The sequence below is a fragment of the Osmerus mordax genome, chromosome 12 (assembly GCF_038355195.1).
Source record: "Osmerus mordax isolate fOsmMor3 chromosome 12, fOsmMor3.pri, whole genome shotgun sequence".
Taxonomy (NCBI): domain Eukaryota; kingdom Metazoa; phylum Chordata; class Actinopteri; order Osmeriformes; family Osmeridae; genus Osmerus; species Osmerus mordax.
In genome coordinates this window covers 18,508,444-18,526,775 of record NC_090061.1, presented here as the reverse complement: position 1 = coordinate 18,526,775, position 18,332 = coordinate 18,508,444, and the positions used below count along the sequence as shown (strand labels likewise).

General features: G+C 61.7%; 1 protein-coding gene, 2 non-coding genes and 2 pseudogenes across 3 annotated transcripts; all 5 read right to left on the bottom strand.

Annotated features, from left to right (window-relative positions):
* Positions 1 to 1,625: 1,625 nt before the first annotated feature.
* Positions 1,626 to 1,743, bottom strand: LOC136954771 (U5 spliceosomal RNA). Its single transcript, XR_010878134.1, has one exon. It is a non-coding gene; the product is annotated as a U5 spliceosomal RNA (small nuclear RNA).
* A 781-nt stretch (positions 1,744 to 2,524) lies between these two features.
* On the bottom strand, positions 2,525 to 2,707 carry LOC136954777 (U2 spliceosomal RNA). The gene has a single exon (XR_010878140.1). It is a non-coding gene; the product is annotated as a U2 spliceosomal RNA (small nuclear RNA).
* Positions 2,708 to 8,726: 6,019 nt separating this feature from the next.
* LOC136954769 (U2 spliceosomal RNA) lies at positions 8,727 to 8,790 on the bottom strand (annotated as a pseudogene).
* Positions 8,791 to 13,778: 4,988 nt separating this feature from the next.
* On the bottom strand, positions 13,779 to 15,089 carry LOC136953799 (uncharacterized). Its single transcript, XM_067247217.1, has one exon. The coding sequence runs from the start codon at positions 15,087 to 15,089 to the stop codon at positions 13,779 to 13,781; it is 1,311 nt and encodes a 436-aa protein (XP_067103318.1).
* Positions 15,090 to 17,174: 2,085 nt separating this feature from the next.
* Positions 17,175 to 17,343, bottom strand: LOC136954779 (U2 spliceosomal RNA; annotated as a pseudogene).
* Positions 17,344 to 18,332: the final 989 nt, after the last annotated feature.

Below are 18,332 nucleotides of genomic sequence, written 5' to 3'. Positions count from 1 at the left end.
CTGCCCTCTGGGCCCGCACCAAACCCAAGACGGACGCTGCAATAGCCGCCGTCTTCAGGGTCACATCGAACCCCCTCTCCTGTACGTTGTCCTGTAAACACAGGACCTCCGCCGGCGTCAGTTTTAAAATGGCGATCACCACCTGCCGGGTGAACACCTCTCTCGACAGCCGCGGCACGTCCGGGTCCCTCCATGAAAACCGGAGGGAGTTCTTCATACCCGTCCTCGGCCGTGCCATCGGCCTCCCGCCACCCGAGGCGCCACCCCCGCCGCCAGCCGGCCCTCCGCCACTGCCAAGCGCTCCGCCTCCCGACGCTCCTCCGCCCGGCGCTCCGCCTACTCCCGGTGCTCCGCCGCCAGCCGGCACTCCTCCGCCGCCAAGCGCTCCGCCGCTAGCCTGCACTCCTCCGCCGCCATGCGCTCCGCCGCCAAACGCTCTGCCGCCCGGCACTCCGCCTCCCGGCGCTCCTCCTCCTCCCGGCGCTCCGCCGCCAGCAGGCACTCCTCCGCCGCCAAGCGCTCCGCCGCCAGCCTGCACTCCTCCGCCGCCAAACGCTCCACCGCCAAGCGCTCCGCCGTCTCCCGGCGCTCCTCCACCAGGCGCTCCGCCGCCTCCCAGACCTCTTTCGCCGCCCGGACCTCCGGCCGCACTGGGGACTCCGCCTCCATCCCCGCCGTCACCAGATCTGCCAGCCTCCGGCCCCGGAGCATGGGAATCACCGTCCCCCCTGGCCTGCAGTCCGCCGGTCAGGGTCCTCCGCGGGATCCCCGCCGCGACCCCAGCCGCTCCCTCCGTGGTCGGGGCAAACCCTCCCACGGCACTCGGCCCAGCGGCCATCCCCCCTAAGCACGGTACCGGTGCCCCATACATCGCTCGACTCCCGGTACCGCCATCCCTCCCCGCCCCAAACTCACCGCCTCAGTTCCCGTCCGTCTCCAGAATGCCGACTCCAGGTCCACCGCCTCCCGCAATACCGCCGGTTGCCACTGTCGCCTCAATGGCGCTCGATCGCTCGATAAGGCCGCGATGCAGCTTTTGATCTGAGCCAAAAGGCCGAGAAGCGATGACCGCATTATCGGACGCCCCCGGCGCGCGGACCCTCCGTGCACCACCTGGGCCGCTCGGTCACCACACCGAGAACGGCCGAAACCACGGAAGCGGAAAGCCCAGGCCAAAAGCCGCAGGACAAGCAGGGACCACGGAAGCGGAAAGCCGAGGCCAAAAGCCGCAGGACAAGCAGGGACCACGGAAGCGGAAAGCCCAGGCCAAAAGCCGCAGGACAAGCAGGGACCACGGAAGCGGAAAGCCCAGGCCAAAAGCCGCAGGACAAGCAGGGACCACGGAAGCGGGAAGCCGAGGCCAAAAGCCGCAGGACAAGCAGGGACCACGGAAGCGGAAAGCCGAGGCCAAAAGCCGCAGGACAAGCAGGGACCACGGAAGCGGAAAGCCGAGGCCAAAAGCCGCAGGACAAGCAGGGACCACGGAAGCGGAAAGCCGAGGCCAAAAGGCAACAGAATTGAAACAGCTACAGAAGAAGCAAAGACAAAACCTGCCTTACCCGCAGGCACGCACCTAACCCCAAAGCCAACCTCACCCTGCTTTTGTCACAAGTCCATCAGGCTCTGCCCTCCCTCGGGCAAAGCCTCCCAAAAATACCACGTTCCACTCGTCGGCGCTCCCCTCCACGGAAGTCTTTAGTAAAAGGCGAAAGGCTTGTGCGTGCTGAAGGGGAACCAGAGCGTCGATTTGAAACGACCCAAACGGCCTACCCCCAACCCCTCCGTTGGCCCTGACTCACCCGTCCGCGGGGGCGAACCGGGGAGAACCGGGGCGAACCGCATCCTTCTCGGGAAAAAAAAGGCGCGGAAACGCCACGGGCCGCAGAGGGGCTCGGCCCGCCCGCTTGGCTTTTCTTTCCTTACCGCACTTTCTCCATTTCATTGATGGCTTTTTCTCCATTAAGATCCGTACGTGTTTATCGTATGCGCCTTCCAGCCAGTCCACTCCGTGTTGGTGTCGACTGACACGGCGATAAAAAACTCATTCCGATTGCCTTCCAGTTTTTCACCTCGGCCCCGCTGAATGTCAGCCAGCTCGCTCTCTCTCTCTCTCTCTCTCTCTCTCTCTCTCTCTCTCTGTCACTCACTCAGTCACTCACTCACTCAGTCACTCAGTCACTCACTCAGTCACTCCCTTTTTTTTTTTTTTTCTTTTTTTTTTTTTTTATATCTAAAAGGGCGGGAAAACGCCACCGGCCGACAGGGCTCCGCCCACACCCCCTTTTCACCCCGTTTTTTTGGTAGGGATCGCTTGTTCCGCTTTGTTGGGGGGCCCCCCCCTTTTGAGGGTTTTTTGACCCTCACCCCAAAAACCCTAGCCCTAACCTAAACCCCTCTCCCCCAAACCTCACTCATTCAGACATTCCCTCCTTCCCTCCCTCCTTCCTTCCCTCCCTCCCTCCCTCCCTCCCTCCCTCCCTCCCTCCCTCCCTCCCTCACTAGCTTTTCTCTTTGACACGCTTAGAAAGATTGCACCCTTCCCGGAGACGCTGCAATACCGGGGCGATGCGCGGAGCGGACGGAGCGAGCCCCTGTTCCGACTCCCTGTTGCAAAAATCCGTTTAATATGTTGTCCTCGCATGGAGGACATATCAGATATTAAACTGATAAGAACAGATTTTTTTTTTTTTTTTTTTTGAAAAATGTTTATTCACATCACACAAATATACAACTGGGGATACACACCCCACATACACCACAAAACACTACATACACCAAAACAAACAGCAGGGGGCAGAAAACCCCGACAAAAACAAGGCACACACAAAACAAACAGCAGGGGGCAGAAAACCCCAACAAAAACAAAGCACACACAAAACAAACAGCAGGGGGCGGAAAACCCCAACAAAAACAAAGCACACACAAAACAAACAGCAGGGGGCGGAAAACCCCCACCCCACTAATACACACAAGGACAGGACAGGCCCCGCTCAAGGGAGCCAAAAACAAAAAACACACACCGACAGTACAAGCCCCTCTCAAAGGGAGCCAAAACAAAAGAACACACAACGTCAGTACAAGCCCCGCTCAAGGGAGCCAAAACAAAAAACACACATAAATACACACACAAAACCCCACACAGGGGGCTGCCACACTCCCCAACACCCACGCCACAGGCCCCACACAGGGAGCCAACCCTAAACCGCCCCAAACACCCGAAAGCGCCAGGCCCTTCATATGAGGCCCAGCCCCCCTTTCCACCGGTCACGAGCGGCGCGCAGGCCCCACCGCCGCACGTCCGCCCCCATCCGGACCCTCAGGCTGTCCTCCACCCGGCGAAAACAGCCCTCCACCCCCCAGTCAACCCCCCGGAGCACCCACTCCTTCCTCCCCTGCCACAGGACCCGTTTGAAGAGGGAGATGATGAGCCACAAAATGAAGCGGTTCCTCCGCCCACCCGACCCCCCCACACCCCTCTCCACCCGTGCCCAAGTGACGTGAAAACCCCTCACCACCCTCCCCAGCAAAACCTCCGCCCTCGCCCACACTACCCCGGCGAAAGGACAGCCCCACATGACGTGTCGTATGGACTCGTCACCGCTACAGGCGGCCCGCGGGCACACCGAGGTCCGTGCCAGGCCGTGCCGGTGCATGATCTCACGCACCGGCAGGCCCTTGTGGAGGCACAGCCAGTTCAGGTCCTTGAGCCCGTTGTCGAGGCCAGGCAGTTGCACAGACAGCCAGACCGTGGCAGGGAGCCCCACCACGGCCGGCGCACAGACTCCCCGCCTCAACTCCGCATACAGGGCCCTCTGGTCCAGGCCCAGCACCGGGTCTCTGGCCCCGGGGTGAGCACGGAGCCATTTGGCCGCGTGGCCAAAGTGCCAGGGCAACTGCTCAGCCCGGGGGCCCAGGTTGGACCACTCCAACAGATGCCTCGCCGGATACGAAAAGAAAAACCGCAGGAAGTGCCCAGAAGGGTGCAAGACCGGTCTGGACAGCTCTCCCAAAAGAAAACAGACAAAGACACAGTCGAGCTTCAGCGGGAAGTGAGGCACGTCCCTCCCCCCCTGACTCACGGGGGCCAGCATACGACGCCTCGCCACGATCTCGTACCTCCCCCCCCAGAGGAAGCGGAAGACGAGCCGGGTCAGAGGACGCCGCATGCTGGCCGGCATGGGATACACATAAGCCAGGAAGAGGAGAGTCGGCAACACCTCCATCTTCAGGACCAAGACCTTCCCCACGAACGTCAAAGTCCTGGCTTTCCACAGGGACAACTTCCGCCCGACCGCTTCCAGGCGCCTGGTCCAGTTGGCCGTGGCGCACTGGGCCGCCTCAAAGTGCACCCCCAAGATCCGCAAGGGTCCAGCACTGAGAGACAACCCCCCTGGTACATCCGTCCTGTCTTTCCAGCGCCCAAAGTACTTCACGGAAGACTTAGTGAGGTTCAGCACCGCACCAGAGGCCCTCGTGAAATCCTGGAAGATCTCCAAGGCTCGGATCAGGCTAGCGTCGCTCCCCAGCAGCAGAGTGGTGTCGTCTGCGTACTGGGTCATCTTGACCCGTAGGCCCCCGCTACCTGGTACCAGTAACCCATCCACACCAGGGTCGGCCCGAATGGCCGCCGCCAGGGGCTCCATGTAAAGGATGAACAGCAGGGGTGAGAGCGGGCACCCCTGCCTGACCCCCGAGATCAAATCAAACCGCTTCCCCAAGTGCCCATTAATGGAAACAGTGCACCCCACGGCAGAGTACAAAGTACTAAGCCACCCGATGAAAACGTGCCCTAGACCTAGCCTCTCTAACACCCGAAACAAAAAGCCCCTGTGGACCCTATCGAAAGCCTTTGCCTGGTCGAGGCCGGCCACCATCAGAGGCAGCCCGCGGTCCTCGGCCCAGGCTATGGCGTCCCGGAGCAGCTGGAGATTCCAGCGCACGGACCGACCCCCGACCCCACAGGTCTGGTCCTCGTGCACGACGTATGGGAGTGCCGTGCGCAGACGGTCGGCCAAGACCTTGGCCAACAACTTGTAGTCTGCGCACAGCATGGTCAACGGCCGCCAGTTCCCCAGATCCGTGCTGTCCCCACTCTTATACAAGAGGGACAGCACCCCGACGGCCATCGACCCTCCCAGGGACGCCGTGCGGAGGACCTCGGTGAGGACCTCTAGGACCGCCGGCCCGACCACACCCCAGAACCTGAGGTAGAAGTCAGCCGGCAGCCCGTCGAGGCCCGGCACCTTCCGCCGGCCCATGCGCCGCAGGGCCCCCTCCAGCTCCTCCAAGGACAGCGGTGCCTCCATTGCTTCCGCCACATCTGGAGGCGCCCGCCGGGTCAACCCACTGAGGAAGACCTCGCCAAAACCTGCGTCTACCTCCCTGTCGCTGAAAAACGCACGGTAGTGGTCGGTGGCGACCTCCACCATACGGGCAGGCTCCGCTACTATGCGGCCCTGCGGGTCCTTCACCCCCGAAAACACTGACCTCCCCTTCGCCTCCCTGACCGAGGCGAAGAAAGAGGCCGAGCACGCCTCGTTCTGCTCCACGAACTTCTGACGCGCCCTCAGGAGGAAGGCGCGAGCTCGACGCTCGTGGATGGCCCTCAACAGGGCCCTGAGAGCGGCGCAACGCTGCACGTCGGGGGACACCCCCTGGTTTCCCCAGGAGTGCTCCAGCTCCAGCTCTTTCTGCAGCGCCGCGGTCTCCGCCCTCTGGGCCCTCGCCTCCCTCCTGCAGTGCCCCTGGATAAAGTCCCGCAAGTGGGCCTTAGCAGTCTCCCACCACTCGACCACCCCTGCGAAGAGGGGCTTAAGGCCCACGAGGCCCTGAAAGAAGTGGCCCACGGAGTCACAGAAAGCCTGCTCCTCCAGGACCCCCAGGTTCAGGCGCCAGTACCCCGGGCCAAAGACCGGCACCCGGGCCCGGACAGTCAGCAGGACCCCATCGTGGTCGGAGAAGAAGACGGGGAGCACCCGCCCCGACACCGGCCCCAAGGACCTCGGCAAGAAGACGTAATCTATACGCTTCTGGACCCCACGGGAATTACGCCACGTGGGACCATCCAAACGCGGGGTAGTGCGCCCACCCCCATCCACCAGCCCGTGCCCTTCAAACAACGCCCTCCATGCCCCTACACTACCCTCACCCGTGCCCCCTAACTCCAAGTTAAAATCCCCCCCCACCACCAGCGCCCTGTTGGTGGCGCAATGGGGAGCCACACTCCCCACCAGCTCCTCCATCTCCACCCTCCCCTGAGGACCGTAAATACAAATCACCCGCATTTTAAAATCCCCCACCGTGATGTCCGCCCCGATCCCCCTCCCCTGCATCACCGTAAAAGAACCCTCCACCCGGACCCCCCCCGACCCAAACAAAATCCCCACCCCCGAAGAATGAACCCCTCCCACGCTCCACACGGCCCCTCCCCTACCCCACTCCCGTGTGAAATCCCGAGCGTCCCCCCGGTCCCTCAAGTGCACCTCCTGCACAAAACAAAATGTGAAGTCCAAACCCCCCAAAAAAGAAAACACCCCCGCCCGCTTGACCCTGTCCCTAAGCCCCCGGACGTTAAAAGTGCCCACAGTGACCGCCATTAAACACCCAAAAATAAAGAAACCCCAATACCACCCTTGTGAACCCTATAAGTTATATAGGTCCCCCTCCGACTCCGTCCCCTCCGACTCCTCAGCCTCCATCATTTCTGCCCAGGACGCCGGCATCGGGTTGGGGCCCCCCTCCCCCACCCCCTCCCGCTCCAAAACCACCCCCCTCCCCAGCACCACCTCCACCGGGGTCCCGGGCCGCTCCTCCTCCTCCGACTCCTCCACCACCTCCATCTCCCCTCCCTCCTCCCCCCCCCCCCGGACACCCCCTGCGAGGCCCCCTGTGTGGCCCTCCCGGTGCCCCGCACCTTCTTTGCGGCCCCCCCCGCACCCAGAGTCCCCCTGGGGTCCCCCTCCAGGACCTCCGCCTTCCTCCGGCTCCTCGTCGAGGACGCCGCACCCCCCCGGTCGACCTCGTCCAGCGCCCGCTGGAGGCGCCGCAGGGGCTCCAGCCCGCTCTGCTCCTCCGCCCCGACCCGCTCCACCGTGCCACCCTCCGCGGGCCCCGGTTGCCCAGAAAAGAGGGCCTCGAACACGCCCCCCAGGGGGCCGGGGGGGTCCTGCGCCGCCGGGACCTCGTCCAGGGCCGTCACCAGCGCCAACAGTCCCCCCCCGTCCTCCCCCGGAGCAGGAACCGCCGCCCCGACCGCAGCCCCCGGGGCGCCCGACACGCCCGGGTCGGCCGGCACCTCCGACGTCCCCGGCTCCTCGACCTCCCGGGCCTCCGCCGCCGGGCCCGCCGACCGCCTCACCCGCTGCTGCTGCTCCTCCTCCGTGGCCCCCCCGGGCCCCCCTGCTGCGGCAGCGTACGACCGTGCTCTGGTCGGGCACCCCCGCCACACGTGCCCCCGCTCCCCACAGGCGTTGCAGGTCTTCGGGGCGGTGCAGTCCCGCAGCAGGTGGCCCTCCACCCCGCACCCCCTGCAGCGGGGCCCCGGGCAGGCGGATTCTGTGTGCCCCACCGCTCGGCACCTCCGGCAGTTGGGGGGCTGCCTGGGGTAATGGAGATACCCCCGGTCGGCCCCCACGGTGAAATAGGCCGGGGGGTGGCTGAGCCCGTCCACGCCCTCCGGATCCTCCCCCAGCTGGATCTGAAATTGCCTCCTGCCGACCCAGAACCCGAACACGTCCCTGACGTGCCTGGCCGCCGAGACGACCGTCCCGTATCTCGCCAGGGTGGCGACGATCGCCTGCTCAGGCACATGGGGGCTAAACATGGTCACCGTGACCACCCGGAGGTTCTGCCTGGCCAGGTCCACCACCTCGTAGTGGCTCAGGGGCTTCTGCTGCCCCAGAGCCCTGCACCTGGCCAGGACAGATGCTGCTATGGGGCCCGTTCTCAAGGTCAAATCGAACCCCCTCTCCGGAACATTGTCTTGGAGGCACAGGACCTCGGCCGGGGTGAGCCGCAGCAGCCCCATCACCACCCCCCTGGTGAAGTCATCCCTCACCAGCCTCTTTGTTGCAGGGTCCTTCCAGGTAAACCGGAGGGAATCCTTCATTCCCTGCTCTGGGCGACGCAGCCTCCTGGCCCCGTCCCCTCCGCCTGGCGCCCCGCTGCCACCGGGCACACCGCCGCCGCCGCCTGGCGCCCCGCTGCCACCGGGCACACCGCCGCCTCCGCCTGGCGCCCCGCTGCCACCGGGCACACCGCCGCCGCCACCTGGCGCCCCGCTGCCACCGGGCACACCGCCGCCGCCACCTGGCGCCCCGCTGCCACCGGGCACACCGCCGCCTGTTGCTCCGCCGCCGACCGCCGCTCCGCTCCCCGGTGCGCCTCCGTCTCCGACCGCCGCTCCACCAACCGCTCCCGTCGCTCCCCTGCCGCCGGTGCTGACGCCGGGTACCCCGACGCAGTCCGCCACGGACGTAACGCCAGCTGCAGGCGCGGGCGTCCCGCTGACCCCTGCAGCTCCGTCGACCCTTCCGCCCTGGGCCCCGCTCGCCTCTCCTCTCTCCTCCGCCAGTGACCGTGCCCCATACACCGCTCGGCCCCGATCACTGGCACCACCGACTCCGCCCTCCGACCCGCCACCGGCCATCACCGCCACACCGCTCTCCGCCACCGCCACTCCGCCGCTCGCCGCCACCGCCGCACCACCGTCCTCGGCCACCGTCTTCTCACCGTCGCTTTTGATAAGAACAGATACTACACTTGATCTTAGCCAAAAGGCCGAGAAGCGATGACCGCATTATCGGACGCCCCCGGCGCGCGGACCCTCCGTGCACCACCTGGGCCGCTCGGTCACCACACCGAGAACGGCCGAAACCACGGAAGCGGAAAGCCCAGGCCAAAAGCCGCAGGACAAGCAGGGACCACGGAAGCGGAAAGCCGAGGCCAAAAGCCGCAGGACAAGCAGGGACCACGGAAGCGGAAAGCCCAGGCCAAAAGCCGCAGGACAAGCAGGGACCACGGAAGCGGAAAGCCCAGGCCAAAAGCCGCAGGACAAGCAGGGACCACGGAAGCGGGAAGCCGAGGCCAAAAGCCGCAGGACAAGCAGGGACCACGGAAGCGGAAAGCCGAGGCCAAAAGCCGCAGGACAAGCAGGGACCACGGAAGCGGAAAGCCGAGGCCAAAAGCCGCAGGACAAGCAGGGACCACGGAAGCGGAAAGCCGAGGCCTAAAGCCGCAGGACAAGCAGGGACCACGGAAGCGGAAAGCCGAGGCCAAAAGGCAACAGAATTGAAACAGCTACAGAAGAAGCAAAGACAAAACCTGCCTTACCCGCAGGCACGCACCTAACCCCAAAGCCAACCTCACCCTGCTTTTGTCACAAGTCCATCAGGCTCTGCCCTCCCTCGGGCAAAGCCTCCCAAAAATACCACGTTCCACTCGTCGGCGCTCCCCTCCACGGAAGTCTTTAGTAAAATTTTACGTATTTATTGGTTTTACCAAAATTAAAAACAAATATTTACAAATACATGTTATAACTTCCACCACATTTCACCCAATGCAAATAATACAAAACATATCCAATCACCCAATGACAATTACCTCAAAAACTCATTAATCTTTCACCAGAGTGTGGGCCCTCCCTGCGCCAACCTAAAACCCTCCAAGAAAGCGAGGAAAAACTCCTCACAAAAACTCTTTTGAGAAAATTTCGAAGAAACCTCGGGAGGAGCCATTCGAGGGGGTATCCCCTCCTCCAGGGATGGTTGGGGGTGCTGCAGTTCGGGCCCAGTCCAGGTGCGGTGCAGTGTGCCCTGTGGTGTCCGGGTAAGTAGGGTGGGGTGTATGGGTGAAAAAAGGGGGGGCGGAGGGGCCAGTCTTCTTGATGAGATGGGGGGGGGGGGGGGGGGGGGGGCTTGTCCTTGTGCCGGGGGGGGGGGGGGGGGGGGCTGTAGTGTCCTTTTCGGGGGTCCAGGGAGGAGGGTTCCAGGTGCTGCAGCAGATGGGGTGGGGGGGTTGACCGGTCCTTGAGGGGTGGAGGATGTTGCTGCTGGGCTGATGTGGCCAACTGGAACCCTGTGAGGTGATAGGGGGAGATGGTGGAGAGGGGAGGAAGGAAGGGGGTGAGGAAGGATACTGGGGTGCAGGTGTAATGTTTCGTGTACTTCCCATTGAGCCTGGTGGGTTTCTCCTCTCCGGACCCTCGTACTGGGGGCAGGTGTTGGTGCCCCCGGGTCTTCGGGCTTGGTGCCGGAACGGGTGAAGTGGTGGCTGCCCGGAAGGTGGTGGTGTTGGGGGCGATGAGGGTGTTGAACGGGGAACGCCGTCTGGCCTTCGGGGACGGAGGGCGAAGTGCAGAGCTGGTGTGGCGATGTGGTGGCATGGGGGGCTGAGCTAGATGGACACGTCCTTCCACCTTTCAACCCCCCATGTGTCTCTGGCGGTGTCCGGGTGGTGTTTGAAGTCCAGGATGGCGTAGTCCCTGAGGAGGAGAGTGATTCTCCTCCTCTGGACGGTGAGAGGTTGGTCCTGTTTATGGTAGACCCTGATGTTCCTTGTCTCCCATATCACCTGCTTGACGGCGCTGACGATCCTCCACTGATGTTGTAGGCGGGGGGTCGTGCAGCCTCCCGGAGGACCGAACAGGATGTCGTCCGCCGCCAAGCGAGGCAAGATGATGTTCCTGTAGAGGGAGACAGAGGGAACAAACAGGGCCCAGACCCGCCTGGCCACGGTGCACTTGACAAACAGGTGGTAAATGTTTTCAGTGTCAGTGCAACCGTGGGGGCAGAGCTCGGTACGGGCTATGTGCCGTCTGTACATGAACTCTCTGGTGGGGAGACAGCCGTGAGCAGTTGACCAGTTTAAATCCTTTTGCTTATTGCTGATGCACTTGTGGCTAATGTTTTTCCATACCTGTTGGATGTCCAGGGCCGGCCTGGCCTTGGGTGGTGTGGTGTTGTCCTTCCCTCTGATGTGTGCCATGATGTCCTTGTATTTCCAGGAGGCCAGGCCGGCTGCGGGCAGACCCGTCCTGAAGGCAAAGTTCTTCCACTCCTTGTATACTTTCGGGGGGTCCCAGCAGTAGGGCACAGTGTGGTTGATGGTGGTGTTGGTGATACGGAGTGCTCTGAGTATGGGTGTGGCGAAGTACCTCTCAAAGGCTCCTGCCTTCCTGTCCGGTTTATGGATATTTGTGACCAGTTGGGAGAGGCCCTGTGCCCTTATGATGTTGAGGATGTCTGGGACCCCCTTCCCCCCCTTCTCCTCTGCGCTGTACATGATGGTCCTCTTCAAGCGCTCCATGTTGCTCCCCCAGACAAAGGTGAACATCAGCCGCTCGATGGTCTTGCTCGTCACCCTGTCCGGGGGAAACACCCTACCGACATAGAGGAGAATGGGGAGGATTATTGCCTTCAGGATCAGGATCTTACCCGTTATTGTGAGGGACCGCGCACTCCATTGGGCGATCTTCTGCTTGGCTTGACTGATGGTGTTGGCCCAGGTCAGGGTCCCTTTCCCGTTGTTCTGATAGGTGACTCCGAGCAGCTTGATGTTGTCTGTTTTTACAGGGAAAGAGGTGGTCATCGCTTCTTTCCAGTGTTGCGACAGGTACAGTTCGCTCTTACCTCGATTGACCAGGGCGCCAGTGGCTGCACAGTAGTCGTCCACCACCTTCGTTGCCGCGGCGATGGACCGACTATCCGTGCCGACGATGGTGATGTCGTCCATGTACGCCACCACCTGAAGCCTCTCTCCCTGGGCCCCCGGGAGGTGATAACCCTGGATGGTGTGTGTAGCTCTGATTTTACGGAGGAAAGGCTCCAGGTAGATGACGTACAGCAGGGGTGCTAGGGGGCATCCTTGTCTGACCCCAGACCGGATAGGAAAGGGGTCTGTGAGCTGTTTGTTGACCAGGACTCTGCTCGTGATGTTGTTGTAGCAGAGCCTGGTCCAGTGGATGAGGTGTTGTGGGAAGTTCATCCTCCCTAGCACCTCCTGCAGGAAGCCATGGCTTACCCGGTCGAAGGCCTTCTCTTGGTCGAGGCAGAGGAGCGCGAAGGGGGACCTCCGCTCCTGGGAGTGGAAGATGAGGTCTCTCACCAGGAGCAAGTTGTCGTTGATGGACCTTCCGGGGACGCCGCAGGTCTGGTCCGGGTTGATGACTGTGGGGAGGTGTGTTTGGAAGCGCCACATGAGGGCCTTCGTGAGAATCTTGTAGTCCGAACAGAGGAGGTTGATGGGGCGCCAGTTCCGAAGGTCCTTGAGGTCCCCCTTCTTGGGTATTAGTGTAACTGTACTCTGTCGCATTGATTCTCCTAGCCTCCTTTCCCTGTAGACTGCCCGGAGGACCTGGGCCAGATCGCCCTTGATGAGTTCCCAGAAGGCCTGATAGAATTCCGCCGGGATCCCGTCCGGTCCCGGGGCCTTCCGGGTGTTCATGGAGTGCACGGCCCGGGTGAGCTCCTCCAGGCTCAGCTCTGGTTCCTCGCTCTCGCCCCCCTCTTTGATTTGGTCCAGACCGTCGAGGAAGGTTTCCGCCAGAGCCCCGTCTGCCGGCTTGGTGTCAAACAGCCGGCCGTAGAACTCCTCGGTCACCTCCCTGATGTTGTCGCTGTCCGTGACGGTCTGGCCGCTGGAGTTATAGAGGGACAGGATGCCTTGTTGTTTGGACCGTGCCCTGCGGAAAAAAGATCTTGTGCATTTCTCCTCCTCCTCCAGGCCCCGGAGTTTATCCCTGAAGGTCTTCCTCTCCTGTTCTTCCCGATAGAGTGTGGCCAGATGTTCCTTGGTCTCTGACAGCTCCCGGGTCACGTCGAATCCTCTGAGTTGGAGGAGGCTAAGGCGTTGTAGGGCCTCGTTGTGGTGGTGAAAACGGGCCCTTTGTTCCCTAGCCTTCCTCCTTCCCACCCCTCCGAAGAACCCCTTGACCCGGGACTTAACCATTTCCCACCACTCTATCGGGGATGTAAATAGTTCCTTCAGGGTCCTCCACTCCAGGTAGCGCCTGGAGAAGGAGTGGCTAGTGGAGGGGTCCTGGAGTGCCGATGTGTTCATCCTCCAGGGCCCCCTCGTTGGTCTGGCTGGCCCCTTCCATCGCAGGGTCACGGTCAGCATCCTGTGGTCTGAGAAGTGCGTCGCCTGGGTCTTGAAGGAACACACTCCCAGGCCTGGCGAGAGCAAGAACATGTCGATCCTTGAAGAGGCAGAGCCCGAGGATCTCACCCACGTGTGTGTTGGGGGGGAGGTGCCGCCGACGTCCACCAGGGAGAAGTCGTTGATTATGTCCTGTAGTGCTGTGGTGGATCTGTCCTTCCTGGGTTTGCTCCGATCCTCGTCCCTCAGAGCGCAGTTGAAGTCGCCCCCTACCACTACTGGCATGGGGGTCATCAGGAGAGGTCGGAGCTTGGCGTAGAGGGAGACCCTCTCTGCGACGCTGGTGGGGCCGTAGATGTTGATGACCCTGAGCGGGGAACCCCGGACCTCCAGGTCGACGGCCAGGATCCGCCCGCTCTCGACGACTCGATGGCTGGTTTGTCGGAGGAATGGATTGGCCACCAACATCCCGACCCCGTCCGCTCTGGCCGTGTTGGAACCTGACCAGAGAGAGTCTCCCCGAGTCCACTCCCCCTCCAGAAGTGCATCCATCCCTTTGTAGGGAATGGCACACTCCTGGAGGAGGTAGATGTCGGCCGGTTGTGTTGAGAGGTGTCTGAAAACGGTTGCCCTCTTCTCCTGTTGTAACATGCTGCGGGTGTTGAGTGATGTTATTGTGATGGTCATGGTGATTGTGATGGTTTGACGGGTCCGGCGATTCCTGTGGCGATGATTTGGAGGTTCCTGATGGCCTCCTGTGCGTAGTCCGGATGGGGCACCTCCCCCTGGTTGCTCACGGCTTCGTCGTCCCCCCACCGTCTGCCTGGTGGTGGAGGTTCGGCCGGCACGGAGGGTCCTTGGGTGGGCCGGGGCTGGCTGGTCTGATCCTGTGTGGGCTCAGAGACTGCTGTGGGGGGTTGGCGTCTGGACTTGGGGCAAGGGCGGGGACGTGGGGGAAGGGGAGGAGGGGGGGGGGGGGGAGGGGGGCCTGGAGGCTTTGGTGGTGGTTCCGGGGGGGAGGGGGAGTCGGATGTCGAGGTGGAGTCGTCTTCGGAGGTCGCAGTGATGGTTTTACGTTTCCTCTTCAGAACGACTTGGTTCCAGTCTGTGGGCGGTGTGTTGTTGCTGTTCTCGTTGTACAGTGACTGGGAAAGTGGGGGTAAGTCGTGGGGGGTGACAATCCCTACCAGGGCCGGCTCCCTTACGGTTACCGACCCGGCAGGGGTGGAGGTGCGTATGGGTAAGTATATCGGGGAAGTCATGTCAGTGGAGTCAGAGTCCTGTAATGTTGGCTGATTTGTCGTGACGGGTGTCGGTTGGAGAGGGATGGGTATGTCTGTCTGAGGGTCCAGTAGGCCTAATTGTGTCGGTGGGGGGGAGACTGCCCCCGGTGGTAGGATGTCGGTCTTTGGGTCGGGGGTGGGGTTGGTGGGGGAGTCAGGAACCGGGTCGGGATCCGTAATGATGAAAAGGGGGGGTGTGGAGGAGTCTGAAGGGGGGGGGTCAGGGGTAGGGGGGTTGGGGGGGTCAGGGGTAGGGGGGGGGGGGAGTCGGTGGAGCTGCCGTAGTGGTGGTAGTGGCCGGTCTCCTGGTTTTGTTGGCGTAGGACTGGGGGCAGTCTCTGTAGAGGTGTCCCTGAAGCCCACACAGGTTGCAGGGGCGTGTGTGGGTGCACGCCGCCGTGGGGTGTTCCCCTCTACAGATGCGACAGATGATCTTTGTGCAGGCCGCGGCCAGATGTCCAAGGTGGCCGCAGGTCCTGCACAATTTGGGCATACCGTAGTAGTGGACGGTGCCCCTGTGGTTCCCCAGGTTGATGGTACTGGGGATGTGTTGGACACCGCCCACCGCTGATGGATCCGGTGTGAGCTGGACCAGCCATTTCCGTGCCCCGTTCCACACTCCATCCTCGTCCAGGACCCTCCTCGCTCCAGAGTTGACGCGGGCATAGCGGCGCAGCCAAACCTCCACGTCGTACTCCTGCACAGCTTCATTATGGAATTGGATGGTGACTACTTTGTTTTCCCTGTCTGAAAGTGGTTCTGTGTGGAGATGACTGAAGGGCGGGTTATTTTTGTTTTGGCGGTACATGGTCCAGAATTGCTCTAACAGTTGTGGTGTTTTGAAACTGACCTCAAAGGTGTTGGGGGTTGAGGGTGGTTTCACCAGGCAGTTGAGGTCGTTCGGCACAAAGCCCATACCTCGTTGGAGTACGGCTCTGCTGAATTCCAGGCGGGTCATTCCGGTTGTCGTGTCTTTCTGTCCTGTCGTTGTTGCGGTGGTTGTGGATCCTGTGGTGGCTCCGTCCCCGGCAGCCTCCTCGGATTTCACTGTCACTCTGACGGCGTTCACCCGTCTCATCGCCCCAGGGTTCATCCTGGCAGCCATGATGATGGTGGTGGTGCGTGTCCCCCGAACCTGCTAGGGTAAGGGGGGAGAAGAGAAACTCAGAGCGGGCTGAGGCCACTCGGTAGCCCGTCCCCAAGGGACGGCACTCTCCTGTGGCTCGCCCGCTCCTAACGTTGGTGTTGGGGCTCCTGGCCCTCCTCCCGTCTGGTCTGGGGTGGAGAGTCTCCCTGTGAAGGGCAGAGGGAGACCTGAGAGCAGGGTAAGGCCACCCGAGTGCTTGGCCCTAGGGGTGCCACTCTCCTGTGGCCTGCCTGCTCTCGGCGAAGGTGGTGGGGCTCTTGCCCGTCTGTCCCTCCTTCCTCCCTCCGGTCTGGTCTGGCGGGAAAGGACGATCCCGATCCCGACTCGTCGAGCGGTCTGGCCAGCCGCAAGGGAGGGGGGTATGGGGATCCGGGGGAGTGCGGAGTACTGGGAGTGGAGGGTCGGGCCGGTCTACAACGACCTAGCCTCTCCTCTTGCTCCTCTGCCTCTCGCCTCTCGCCGGGGCCAGCGGGCACCGGAGGCTTCCGGTCCCGTCCTGGGTGTTCCGCAGCTGGACGGGTCCGGGAGTCGGCGGGGGTGCTGGGAAAAGCTGGGGGGGTCGGGGCCGGTCTACCACGACCTAGCACCCTCCTCCCGCCTTCCTGCCTCCTGCCTCTCACCAGGCCCTGTGGCGCCGGAGGGTTCCGGGCCGGTTCGGGGTGTTCCGCAACTGGGGGGGGGGGGGGGTGGTTGGGCTGGGGATTTTGGCCGAACCGCGGTCACGCCACGTATTCTGCCTCCGTCTCCAGCCGAGTGGTGAAAAAAAAAGGAGGGAAAGTAGTGAGAGAGAGAGAGAGGGACCGATACCTGGTTTCCCACCGCACAGTCAACAAAGCAATCGCAAGCCGTGTCCCATACACCGCTCGACCCCGGACTTTCGATTCCTTTGTTCACCCATGCGCCTGAAGGGGAACCAGAGCGTCGATTTGAAACGACCCAAACGGCCTACCCCCAACCCCTCCGTTGGCCCTGACTCACCCGTCCGCGGGGGCGAACCGGGGAGAACCGGGGCGAACCGCATCCTTCTCGGGAAAAAAAAGGCGCGGAAACGCCACGGGCCGCAGAGGGGCTCGGCCCGCCCGCTTGGCTTTTCTTTCCTTACCGCACTTTCTCCATTTCATTGATGGCTTTTTCTCCATTAAGATCCGTACGTGTTTATCGTATGCGCCTTCCAGCCAGTCCACTCCGTGTTGGTGTCGACTGACACGGCGATAAAAAACTCATTCCGATTGCCTTCCAGTTTTTCACCTCGGCCCCGCTGAATGTCAGCCAGCTCTCTCTCTCTCTCTCTCTCTCTCTCTCTCTCTCTCTCTCTCTCTCTCTCTCTCTCTCTCTCTCTCTCTCTCTCTGTCACTCACTCAGTCACTCCCTTTTTTTTTTTTTTTTTTTTTTTTATATCTAAAAGGGCGGGAAAACGCCACCGGCCGACAGGGCTCCGCCCACACCCCCTTTTCACCCCGTTTTTTTGGTAGGGATCGCTTGTTTCGCTTTGTTGGGCCCCCCCCCCCCCCCTTTTGAGGGTTTTTTGACCCTCACCCCAAAAACCCTAGCCCTAACCTAAACCCCTCTCCCCCAAACCTCAATCATTCAGACGTTCCCCTCCCTCCCTCCCTCCCTCCCTCCCTAGCTTTTCTCTTTGACACGCTTAGAAAGATTGCACCCTTCCCGGAGACGCTCCAATACCGGGGCGATGCGCGGAGCTGACGGAGCGAGCCCCTGTTCCGACTCCCTGTTGCAAAAATCCGTTTAATATGTTGTCCTCGCATGGAGGACATATCAGATATTAAACTGATAAGTTTTTTTTTTTTGAAAAATGTTTATTCACATCACACAAATATACAACTGGGGATACACACCCCACATACACCACAAAACACTACATACACCAAAACAAACAGCAGGGGGCAGAAAACCCCGACAAAAACAAAGCACACACAAAACAAACAGCAGGGGGCAGAAAACCCCGACAAAAACAAAGCACACACAAAACAAACAGCAGGGGGCAGAAAACCCCAACAAAAACAAAGCACACACAAAACAAACAGCAGGGGGCATAAAACCCCAACAAAAACAAAGCACACACAAAACAAACATCAGGGGGCAGAAAACCCCCACAAAAACAAAACACACACACCACAAACAACAGGGGGCGGAAAACCCCCACCCCACTAATACACACAAGGACAGGACAGGCCCCGCTCAAGGGAGCCAAAAACAAAAAACACACTCCGACAGTACAAGCCCCTCTCAAAGGGAGCCAAAACAAAAGAACACACAACGACAGTACAAGCCCCGCTCAAGGGAGCCAAAACAAAAAACACACATAAATACACACACAAAACCCCACACAGGGGGCTGCCACACTCCCCAACACCCACGCCACAGGCCCCACACAGGGAGCCAACCCTAAACCACCCGAAAGCGCCAGGCCCCTCATATGAGGCCCAGCCCCCCTTTCCACCGGTCACGAGCGGCGCGCAGGCCCCACCGCCGCACGTCCGCCCCCATCCGGACCCTCAGGCTGTCCTCCACCCGGCGAAAACAGCCCTCCACCCCCCAGTCAACCCCCCGGAGCACCCACTCCTTCCTCCCCTGCCACAGGACCCGTTTGAAGAGGGAGATGATGAGCCACAAAATGAAGCGGTTCCTCCGCCCACCCGACCCCCCCACACCCCTCTCCACCCGTGCCCAAGTGACGTGAAAACCCCTCACCACCCTCCCCAGCAAAACCTCCGCCCTCGCCCACACTACCCCGGCGAAAGGACAGCCCCACATGACGTGTCGTATGGACTCGTCACCGCTACAGG

Coding starts and splice junctions, on each gene's coding strand:
- LOC136953799 (XM_067247217.1), bottom strand. CDS start 15,089: ATGAAGCTGTGCAGGAGTACGACGTGGAGGTTTGGCTGCGCCGCTATG.